This window comes from Panicum virgatum, chromosome 3K (assembly GCF_016808335.1).
Source record: "Panicum virgatum strain AP13 chromosome 3K, P.virgatum_v5, whole genome shotgun sequence".
Classification (NCBI taxonomy): Eukaryota; Viridiplantae; Streptophyta; class Magnoliopsida; order Poales; family Poaceae; genus Panicum; species Panicum virgatum.
Window position 1 is genome coordinate 31,201,582 of NC_053138.1, and position 12,253 is coordinate 31,213,834.

The 12,253-nt window shown below is 46.6% G+C and overlaps 1 protein-coding gene across 6 annotated transcripts; it reads right to left on the minus strand.

Annotated features, from left to right (window-relative positions):
- Positions 1-634: 634 nt before the first annotated feature.
- Positions 635-6,184, minus strand: LOC120698958 (serine/threonine-protein phosphatase 2A 65 kDa regulatory subunit A beta isoform-like). Of its 6 annotated transcripts, none has more exons than XM_039982769.1 (13): positions 6,010-6,182; positions 4,565-4,975; positions 3,706-3,952; positions 3,224-3,336; positions 2,980-3,059; positions 2,708-2,849; positions 2,547-2,627; positions 2,348-2,452; positions 2,003-2,185; positions 1,745-1,837; positions 1,239-1,378; positions 1,100-1,166; positions 635-1,026 (listed from the first exon to the last, which is right to left on the minus strand). In XM_039982769.1, exons 2-13 carry the CDS (start codon positions 4,955-4,957, stop codon positions 907-909), a joined length of 1,764 nt encoding a protein of 587 aa, XP_039838703.1. In that variant the 5' UTR covers positions 4,958-4,975; positions 6,010-6,182; the 3' UTR covers positions 635-906. The 6 variants fall into 6 exon arrangements, with proteins under 6 accessions (XP_039838703.1, XP_039838704.1, XP_039838705.1 ...); XM_039982770.1 differs by having other exon boundaries at positions 5,722-6,015; XM_039982774.1 differs by having other exon boundaries at positions 662-1,026; positions 6,015-6,184.
- Positions 6,185-12,253: the final 6,069 nt, after the last annotated feature.

Genomic DNA, 12,253 nt, shown 5'->3' on the forward strand with positions numbered 1-12,253 from the left:
CCAGGCTTATTTGAATTTCTATTGGGCTGGTCCATTAACCGAGCCGGATCTTTATAATGTGTCCGCCTCCAAAAATAGGGGTATTATCCGAGGCAGTCATTTTAATTGTCTCCACTTCGGTTAATGTATTTTGCGATGTGATTTTCTAACCACCTCGGTTAATAAAAAATGACCGCCTCGGAGCTGCTAAAAAAATTTGCGGTAATCATTTTATATAGTAGTGTGCGCTCCACATCGAGGTGCGTGAACACAAGCCAGAAGAACCAGGAAGCACGGCCGACAAGAACATTGAGGTGCGCGAACACAAGCCAGAAGAATGAAGAGCACCGGAGAGGTGCGTGAATATTGAGGCACAAGAAGGAAAAACAGCACGCGGAGAGGGGACGCTCACATGGCATGAGGGCGATGGCGAGGCGCGTTAACTCCGTAAAGATGCAAAGGGAGGGCGACGGAACACCAATCGAGATAAATATAGAGGAAAAATGAGATTCAGTTGGATCCCGTTTTAACCGGATATTTTCTTTTTTTTTTAACGAGCCAGTCCGTTTTACCACGTTTTAACCGGGTATTTTCTTTTTTTAACGAGCCAGTCCGTTTTACCGAGCCTCTTGGAGATGCTTTTAGACACACTAAATCAAAGCAAAGCCAAATCTACATTTCATTTAAAAAACGGACAAGTCCAATCTACCTTGTAAACACACATAATAGCGATGTGTTGTGTCTTGCTCAATTACAACATTAATGGATTAACACAACAAGCAAGGTATTTAATTTTGGATGACGTCCATTTATCAGCATGGAAGTTGATCTGTTACTGAGGCTAGAAGGAACTCTTCAATCTAAAAGCCAAATTACAGGTACTCCAAAATTGGACTAAGAAAAATCAAGCTCTAAATATCAGACTCGTTAGCTCGACACCATCATTTGATCGCACGCCTGCAGGGCCTGGTTTGCGTAGTATCTTACGTCCACATCAGGGTCCTCGCTGAGCTCAACAAGGCACGGTTTCACAGTCTTCTCCAAAACCTGCAGAGTAAGCATTGATGATATCCCCAATAACATTACTTCAAACGTATTGTAAAAACCCATAGGAACTCACAAATTGATCAAGGATTGGTACAAGCGACTGCAGTACTTTTGCAACATTGAACTTGATGTTAGGAACCCTGAAAAATTTAATCCATGTTAGTGAGACCTTGAAAAGATGGGATTTATCTCAGGATGCTCTGATCACTCACCTGTCCTTTGAAGAATTAATGACGACTGGAAGCAGCTTTTGACAAGTGATTTCTGCACCCATGACAGGGGCCAACAATGAGATAGCTTGCAGAATCGTCATGCGGTACAGGTAGTGCGGATTGTTGATCTTTTCCAGCACCTGAAAAATCAAACAAGAGAGTTTTTAAGGTTGGAATGCAAATGGCACATATTCACTAAAGTTAGTTATTCATTGCCAGGATAATTTGCAGCAGCATGAAATTTGGAGGATGTGCAATTCTTTCAGATATGAATTTACTTTATTTGGTATGACCAAACTTAACTAACATTTGCACACTGAGCTACAAGTTTAATTAATTGATATTTACAAAGTTTACAGCACTTGCACAATAACTAATTGGCATCATGTTAGGTATCAAACAAATCAGAGAAAACCTAAGCCATAGAATAACTGACAATTCTACTGGAATGATAACTTGAGGAATAAAAATGCAAATATCAGGTGTTGAGATAGTAGATAAATAACCTGAGGAATTATATGCTGCATTGCCCACTCTGGACCAAACTCCTCTGCAAGGCGCTTCAAGTTGTTAGCAGCAGCATCTCTGATAGAGAAGACCTGAAATTCAAATTTTCATTAGTTAATCATACTGATCCAACCATCAATCAATACATTACAAGGTCCTATACATGCACTCAGGGATATTAGAAGATAGAGACGCTCGAGAGAAACCATGGAATTACTGTTATGATATTCAGCACATCAATAATTAATAATACAAACCTTATCTTCCAACCATTGCATGCAGAGCACCCCCAACTTGTCATCGAAAAACCCAACACCTAATTGACTTGCTAACAATGGGATGTACTCAATTATTGCAAGCCGGACTCTCCAGTGCCTATCCTCTGCAAGTTCTACAATGGCTGGAAGCAGTGATTGAGACAGCAAGTCAATTCCAATAACCTGAAAGATCAAAACAAATTCACCAATCATCAGGAAATTTGATAATAGAAAACGGTACCCAACATACTTGTAGCTGGAAAAACTAAAAAGAACAGCTAATTTAAAGATCCAAAACGCAAAGAAAAAGACGGACCTGATCCAGTAACAAAAAATGGCACTGACCTGATTCACTTGATCAAGTTTGTTGATTATGTTGAGTCGAACATCAGGAAATTCATCCTTCAACAAAGAGAGAAAAATAGGAAGAAGTTGTTCAATGGTAGCATCCTGCCAAAAATCAGAAATTAAGATCAGCTTTCATGGACTGCCAACAGTTGTTTACAGCAAACTCTAGAAACTACGTTTGCATCACGGATAGCACCTTTCCCAAAACAGGAGCCATCCCCATAATGACTGAAGCCAAAGCTGAACGAACATGCTGGGATGAATCTGATGACAATTCCTGTAAATGCGGTTGGCATGAGTTAGTTCGCTGAGAAAAGAATGTAACAAAATGATGTTTCATAACTTATTCCCCCCCACCTTAACACATGGAAGAATGTGTTGAATTGCGAGCTGTGGACTTAATATGCGACAGAACTTAGTAACTTTTCCAGCAGCGGCTATCCGCACTTCAGCCTCATTGTCACGAAGGAGACGAACATATGCAGGCGCCAAATCAGCTCTATTGCCAAAAAAGAAGAGTTCATCCACTTAAAAAGTTTATGGGGTTATATAGTCCAGAAGAATTTAGAAAATATGTTTTAGTATCCTACAATTGTATGTTTAGCTATCTTGTAAGGAAGACATAATACCTTGTAGGCTCAGGGCCAACAGCCTCACAGAGCTCATACAATTGATTGGCAACCATATAACGAACACGCCAAGATTTATCCTATCGAAGGAAACAAAGGAACTCTAAGCATGTAACATATATGAGTGGTGATGTATTGAATTCAGCAAGTTGAAATCTTAAGAGAGAACTCTGATAAATTATCAACCACTGGCAACTACGAATGTGTTCCAAAGATGTATGGGTGCAACATGGGAGCAATGTACCTGGGAGAAATTGACAATAACTGGGAGAATATGTGCTACACAATCTTGTGGTTCCAACAATTTACCAAGAGCAGCACAGCCTTCAACAGCCAACAAACGCACTGAATCTTGATCTGAAATATAAAGACCATAAGTTTTAGACAGTTCCAAACTTCCAAAGATGCTCAAAATGCATATGACAATGAGCATCCACTAACTCATTGATTCAAGCCTGATTAATGGTTTCCAAATATTGGTACAAAGCCTGGTGTAGTGCACCTTTCAGAGTGAGTTCTGACTTTAATATATTCAAGCATAAAAAATAGCTTGAGTTTTTACTGATTTTAGGATAAATAAAACAGAAGGCATGTTTCAGGTCCCAAGGACAGTCAAAGAAACATGTATAAACACATATAGTTATCTCAAACAATATAGATAAGGAACAGGACATATCCACTGTGAGAAATGAATGAAGAACCATAAAATAATGTATAAAAATTTACCATCTTGGGTTAAATCATCAAATATTGACATTATTTCCGTCTTCAAATGACTTTGTTCAACTGTGGCCGCAAACTTTCCAAGATTTGATGCAGCTGCTCTTCTGACCATAGGCATGTCATCCTGACATAACTGACCATAGATAGTCCTCAATTCTGCTTTCAGTTGGTCCGGGGCACTTGAATAGGCAATGTGGAAAAGACCACATGATGATACCCGAGCTGCAAACCACTCACCTGCAGCTAGCCTCTGAATGGAGTAAAACATGGACAAATAATTCATGGCCATAAGAGGTTCCAATACAACATGACATGCAACCACAAAATTGACATTCACAGATTATTTGTAATAATTGAACACTGAAGATTCACCAAAATGGAGTGGTAAAATCATATTAGAATGAAAATCTGCATAGATAAGAGATCAAATGGAAAACTAGCACAAAACCATGTGATATAGCAATGAGTGGTAACATAACATCTGCTCAGGAATGATGACTCGTAATCAATAATTCGACCTATGAAATATAAACCTGTGAAACTACACTATCAGGAACATCAGGTGATAGTGCACATGGTTCAGAAAACTATGCTAAGCTAATCAATACAAGACATACTGAAATTATTAAAGCATGGGAAGTGGGAAACACAAGAACCATACATGAGTAGTAAGCTAGCCTGTAAGACAAAGCAAGGAAGATTAGATAAATAGTTGCATGAAATATAATGTGGACAGTTTGAGCTAACAACATTCACAAATATTAAATAGAGTTACAATGGCAGCATAATTTATTTAGAACAAATAGCAGCATAATTTATTTAGAACAACAAATGTACTTTCCAGTACTTATGAACCTCTTACCTTTACTACTGGAATGAACCAGTCGACAATGTCATTTTCCTTCATCTGCGCACCAATACGGCACAGAGATTCAACTGCCTTATCACGGACACAAGTTTCCTCCACCGTACACAATGTCTCCAATGGAGGAAGCAAAACATGTGCATGTTCTACACCCCCAACATAAGGAATGAACACACCCAATTCCTCAGCCATTGCAAGAAGCACCTCGTCTTCATCGTCATTGTTTTCACTAAGAAAAGGAATCAGTTCCTTTCTGGTTCTTTCTTCCCCAAGCGCCCGTGCAATTGTGGAAAGTCTTCTGATGGAGTTTAGACGCAATTGGATATCCTCATTCTTAAGCTCGTCAATCAGTACCTCAATCGGATACAGAGGCTCATCAATCATTGCCATCAAGTTTATCAAGGATTTCTGAATTTGTAAATGAGAAAACATAAGCAATTAGTAATTCTAAAATTTCTAACAAATAAAAAGGAAAAATCATCATAACTCCAGTTGCATAAACAAAGAGAAACAAATTAGAAAGGCATGTTTGGATAAAAAATATCAACAATAAAATCTCTGATAACATAATCAAATATTAGATAAACCAAACTATTACAAATTTGCAATTCAAGAAATCCCTGAGATTGACTTGCATGAACATAAGGATGCTACTGTGACAGACATGGTCCAGATAGAAGTAACAAATTCATGTACCCTAGCAGTGTGACAAGTACCTAACTAAAAATGTCATACAAAGATGCATATTTATTGTCTAAACATGATTTTAGTGAAAGAAACACCATCCTTTAAACACGTTGAGGAATTGTATCAGGGCAGGCAGATGCTCCAGAAAATTGATTTTCGGAATCAATAGATCTGGTCATCATGTACCAAAAAAGTTTTTATGGCTTCAACTTGTATGGTTATTTTTTCTTCTCATTAAAGCAGCATGAAAAAAAATCGACTTCTGTTTCGGAAATCTAATTTGTTTAACCAGTCAACCACATTATTCACCTCCACAATTGCTTATTGAGTTTCTGAATAAATTACTGAATTTCAATACGAGATGGATAGTGATGCACACATAACGAGACGGATAACAGACCGACACGGCGATATACTCATCTACAAAACACAACGAGAACCGATCCAAACAAGATATATATACCTACCTAAATAACCAACAGATCACCGCCTCCCAGGCTCGCGCCCATCCGGCAATCAAATCCACCTCCACACACGCCGCCTAACTCTCACAACCAACGAGAACCCAAACCATGACGAACCAGAAACTCCCGCATCTGGCAGGGGAATAACCGAAACCGAACGAAGGCGGCAACAAGCCCTCGACCCGCAGCGACAGCGGCTGGATCGAGGACCGGCCGCGGCGATCGTGGAGCGTGGAACGCGAGAAGCAGATCTAGCGGTGGAAGCAGGCAGAGACGGGCGGCGGATCTCACCTGACCTCGGGGTGGTCGGATCGGCCTTCTGCGGCGGCGGCAGCGGGGCGGCTAGGGCGGCCGGAGAAGGGGCAAGCCGCAGGGTAGAAACTGACGAGGCGGAAGGGGGAGGGAAGGGGATCGAGACGGGACGGGAGGCAGTAGGCAGCGAACGAGGGGTCACGGGAGAATGCGCTAGGTGGGCCGGGCGGAGCGCTGCCAGGGCTGGAAAAAAAAAACTGGTTAATCTGGTTCGGTGGTTTGTTTCAAAATTGCTCCGATTATGTTCGTTTTTTTTTTTAAATAAAGATTAGTTGATTTGGAACAAAAATCAATTTTGGCAGGCTCGGCTCGGCTCGTTATGCTCGATTTGAAGTTGCATATCAAACAACGCGGGAGACTATAATAAATACGAATATATTGATTTCGAATAAAGCTCGAAAAAAGTCGAGGCTCGGCTCGATTCCACCCCTGGTGCCGCTGCCGTCCGAAGGAATGTCGGGTGCAGCTCTTTCGGTGGAGCGGCATCTCAAATGTTTGATAAATTGAACTTATAAAATGTTTCACTTGCTCTTTTCTATACTTTTTTTTCTTTTTTTCTTTTTTTATTTTTCTCCTCTCCTTTTTATTTTTCTTTACTTTTTTTCTCCTCTCCTTTTATCCATCCGCCCCACACCTATCCCCGTCTCCTTCCCCGCACGGCCGCACCTCCTCCCAGCACAGCGGCCCGCACCTCCTCCTCCCCAGATCAAGCGTCGACGGCCCGCGTCTCCTCCTCCCCCAGATCGAGCGCTAGCGGCCTGCATCTCCTCCTTCCACATCGTCGGCACCCTGCGCCTCCTCCTCCCAGCGGCGGCGGCCCGCCCGCGCCTCCTCCTCTTCCCAGTGGCGGCGGACCGCGCCTCCTCCTCCTAGCGCCAGTGGTGGCGGACCTCGCCTTCTCCGTCCTGCTCCTTCCGACAGCGGTTCGTGCCTCCTCCTCCGCCCACGTCTCGCTGTCCCTCACGAGGACAAGGTGGTCCAACGGACAGAATGATCTCCCCAGCTCCAACTCCGTCCTTCTGCTCTAGATGCTCTAGAGAGCGGAAATTCCGAGACTCCGGCGAGGCTCCACCCCTGGAGCCGCGGTGGACATTCCGTTTGGCAGGGCTCTGCATAGAGCCGGAGGTGAAGCCCGGTTTGGAGCCTTGCCAAACAGGGCTTTTTTATAGGAGTGATTGATTAGGTGCACAATCCTCCGCAAGTGTATTTGTGGCGTGCACTGCTGCGCATTGCGCTATCGCAGAAGCACCTCGTGCTGCAACACACGTCTTTTTTATTTTTGTATTTTTCAAAAAAAATTACAGAAATATATTTTTGGTTTTAGGTTTTACAGTTCTGTACCCCTACCGCCCGGCAGGGAGGCGGTAGGGACCTATATATAAATAAAAATAAATTTATTTTTTATTTATTTCTAACAAATTCTATAAGTTTTGAATAAATTATGATTTTAGGAAAACATGTGCTAAAATGGACGAAATTAGGTGAATACCCAGGCCGACCGGCCTATCCTAGGACGACCGACCTGGCACCCCTACACAAGCTACCACGTCTTCGATCCAGGAGCAATGTGGCCCAAGTACAATGCTTCAGAGTCGAGGATTGAATGTCAGTTTGATCAAAGGGATAGGAAGGCATTGGCATGGATCAAAGGACCCACAAGTCAGTTGCCGGGAAAGCAATTGGCTAAAGATATCGCAAATAGTTTGATAAACTTTAATAGTTTGTCACTGCTAATCTTAGTGGGGTTACCATTGCTCTCTCTATCTTGCGATTGACGCAGAGCAGTGCATGAACGGTTTCGACCTTCCAAATAACTTCAATCCAAATCCAGAAAGAATTGGGAGAATTGTGAGACGCCGTGTCGTTGTTGGCGCCTACCAGCGTCGCCACCGGGAAACAGCGATGACGCCCGCAGATGCCAATTGGGGTGATAGATATTTCATGAACCACGAATAAATCCACAAGCGCACGAAATACCACTGCAGCATTTTACCCGGGAGTATACCGGGGTGTCATTTATATTTCCGCAGGGGAGACGGTGAAGGAAGAGATATAGACTAGTTGATGAACTTTATCTCAATTGGATATTCAAATGCATAAATAGGGGTAAGATATATAACATGGTAGGAGTTAGTGTGATACACACACAAACTACCCTCAAGATAAATAAAAGAAAAAGAAGATGCTATAGGCCGGGAGCAAGGTAGAAGTTAGAGCTCGAGTCAACTGTGATAGGCTAGCTATATCTATGCTATCTTATGGTTAGATCATCAGAGATTAAACTACACAACTGGGAGACCGCTATCGAAGTAACGAGAGAAGCCCGTACACCCCGGCGGATTTATGCACCTTCTACCCCCCATACCGAATGTGGAGGATTACTAGGGCTCGATGAAAGTGATCGGGTGCTCTAGCCTAAGAGGGGGAGGGGGTGAATTAGGCACTAATAAAAACTTAGACCTATGGCTCCAACTAGTTTGCACAAAGCTTAAACTAAAACAAGCTATCTAGATGTGCAACTAGGTTGTTCTAGTGTAAAACCCCTATCCCAAAAGAGTTTAGCAACCTATAGCCTTTCCTATCAAGAAACTATTCTATGAAAGTAAAGGTATACAAATTACTAGAATGAAATGCGGAAGCTTAAAGAGCGGGATAGGAGATAGCAAACTCTTGACGCGGGTGTTTATCCCGTGGTTCGGTTAGCCACAAAGGCACACCTACATCCACGTTGTTGTAGCACTCACTAAGAGTATTGCTACTCGGCCACCAAGTCTCTTCCGTGAACACAATCACAGTCACCTTGGCCCTGGGTTCCACTAAGGAGCTTCTCCACAAAGGATGGGGGTCTCCACGTCCCCCGCACAAAGGTGTCGTCGCCGCTCCACACCAAGTCGGAGGGTCGATGACGTTGCCGGCGAGCTCCACGCTCCAAGGTGCCGGCGCACCAAGCTCTTGTTTTGGTTCACTAATGAACCACAGCACAAAGGCTCTAAGCCTTGCAAACTCACTCACTAAGAGCTAATCCTTTACACAACACTCTCAAAGTGTGCTAAGGGCTAAGGATATGATCTTGATGCTTTTGTATGGCTTGGAGATGTTCTTGGGTGTGTGTGGGATGTCCAGCAACTCCAGCGGCTCCCCCTCGACCCCCGTCCGCTAACCGGGTAGCGGAACCCCCGTAGGGGCTGCCCTTCGGGCCTTGCTACGCATATTTTCTCTTTCTCTTTGTCATCACTTGAACCTAAAAGCCTGAGAATGATCATCTTAACAATCATATTAGTCCAAGTGTTCTGTTGTCATTCGATCACCAAAATCACTCGAAATGGCATAAATGGTGCCATGTTCGTTACACTCGAACAGGGCTGTCATCACCTGCCGGCTACCTCTACAAACCGTGGGTATAGTTGACATCTAGCAACTCTTAGCTAATCTAGACACCATGTCTACGCTAGTAAGCAATATTCTAGTGTCGTGGGATTTCTAGGGTACCCACAGCCGGGTGGCGGAACGCACCCGCCTATTCCCAGAGAGGGAGTGCTCGGGGAGGTACTAGGCGATTGGGCTGATCTAGCTCTGAGGTAAGCACACAAGAACACACGATCTAGAGTGGTTCGGGCCGCCGGAGCATAATACCCTACGTCCACTGGGAGAAGTTTTGATCTCTGTTGTGTATGAGTCTATCCTCTGCCGGGCCTTGGCTCCTGCCCAGCCTGAGTCTTCCTTCTAGCGGGCGCGCCCTTTTATAGACCAAGGGGGCGGATACATAGGACGTTGGGGCCCCGACAGGTGGGCCCAACGTGACTGCGCAGCATACTACGCAGAGTATTTAGATGGGTACAGTGGTTACGGATCTTTCCTCCGATACGCCCTGCTAGCGCTACAGTGGTCTTCTCTTGTCCCGTCACCAAGGTGTCCGTTGGGGGAGCGTAGCTTGCGGCGTAGCCTGTGGAGGCTATTATGTAGGCGTCATAATGGGTGAAGCCGAGCCGTCGTATCCATCTGTTATGGCAGACTTGGCAGGCGCGGCATGGGCGGCGCCAGCGGCTCCACTATCTTGGTAATACGCGATCAATAGTGGCCCCTGGTCAAAGAATCGCCTCGGCTTCCACTGCATCAATGCGGGCGTCCACCTACCACAATAAATGCAGTGGTGGGTGAGGCTTAGTATGGAAACGAAGCGGCCTTGTACACGTGTCCGTGCTTGTAGACACGTGACGGCTCCGGACCACCCCGAGGCAGGGCGTCGACTTCTTCCCTTAGCGAGGGGTCCGGTTACCATACAAGGGGTCCGGGACCCCATGAGGGGTCCGGGACTTCCGCGGGGGTCCAGACCCCTCGGGAGGTCCGGAGCCCCGGCTGTTCGGGCTGCCCACCTCTTCCGGGACACGCGTCGTTCCCGGATCTTTCCCAGTCGTGAGGCAGGTCCGGAACCGTCGCCGAGAGATCAGGACTCCGGACCACAAGGGTCCGGCTGTTTGGACGTAGTCAAGGATAACTTCGAGGCCCTTGCCTAGACACAGCAAGAAGGGGTACCCCAGTCCTGGGGTACCGACAGTGGCCCCCGGGCCCACCTCGGGAGAGGTACGAACCCGCGGGGTGGGACCACTACCGTGATGTGTTTCTACGCAACTTGATTACGTTGGTGCGCTCATGGAGAGAGAGAGAGCGAGTGTCCCGGACCCCTGAGGCCGGTACACCTGTTGCCAGGTTCAGGTACTAGAGTGCTCTCCACAGGGCGATGAAGGTGTTGGCTTAGGGTATGGAACCAAGCTAAGCGGCTACACAGACTTCGGATCGCTCAGGGAGCAAGCACTACTTCCCGGACCTGGCTCTTGCCGACCGTGGCGAGCGGTCTCCGCGCGGAGCGGGCCACCGGAGTGGACTTGGAGCGACCGTGACGAGCGGTCTCCACCGGAGCGGGCCACCGGAGTGGACTTGGAGCGACCGTGGCGAGCGGTCTCCGCCGGAGCGGGCCACCGGAGTGGACTTGGAGCGACCGTGGCGAGCGGTCTCCGCCGGAGCGGCCAACCGGAGTGGACTTGGAGCGACCGTGGCGAGCGGTCTCCGCCGGAGCGGGCCACCGGAGTGGACTTGGAGCGACCGTGGCGAGCGGTCTCCGCCGGAGCGGGCCACCGGAGTGGACTTGAATTATTGCTGACGAACCAAAGGAAAATGTCACCGGACCTCACAGTAAGGTGCAAGAAACCAAGCCTTATACTAGAAGGGAGCCCGGGACCTCTAAAGACAGCAGTCTCGGATACTAGAGTACTTGTAACAAGGTAGTGAAGTACGTAAGCTTAGGATACATTACCAGGCTAAGCTACGCGGAGCTCCTCTACCCCAGGATACGAGTACCACTTCTCCAGAGCAGGTCCTTAGGGGTCCGGACTGCCTTCTAGCTAGAAGGGGCGTCCTCACTTGACTTCAAGCCGGCAACTTAACTTGAATCGCTAACAAAAGAAAAGACCCTGTTTGGGGGGAAGAGACGGTTAACCAACAAATAGCCAACCAGAACAAATGAATGTAATTAGAGTAGAGTCGAGACAAGACTAAGAAAATAACTCTCCTTTATTAGTGTGGTTATCACGGTATACATCAGAGGTCGGGATTACGAGGTCGGACCTCCACCGCTCCGGACCGCTTTTTGCCTGTTTGTGTGATATGGCCAGAGGACGGGTTTACAAGGTCAGACCTTGACCGCTCTGGACACACACATAGGCGCCACGTTATTACAAAGGAGGACTCTCTTAATCTTTTCTTAGGAGTAACCTACGGCTGCATGCTATACAGCGTGTTCTTCTCCGGTTGGAAGTGGTACGGCCACTCCTGAATTCTTCATAGTCGTCGGAGGTGAAGGCGCCCTAGATGTGCCTGAACTGCATCATCCAGCATCACCTCGGGAGCTTGGGGGGGCACTCCTTGCCTAAGAGCTGTCATATGCTTAGGTAGCATGAGACAAATTCTTTGGCTTTGAGTGGGAGAGGCCCCCCTACCGCCATCGTCGTCTGCCGATGGAAACCAGACGCCCTTGCGCAGCAGAAGGACCGGTGCGAAGCGCGGAGAGGTGCGGTCGTTCGCTGGCTTGTCCTTGGTGCTAGCGCCAGGGGCCCCCGCGCCTGGCGGCGGGGCCTTGTCTGCAGCAGCACCGAGCTACGCTGAGGCGGATCTCCGGTGCTGGCGACGGCAGGACGACACGGCCAACTTCCTCCGGGATGGCCGTCGG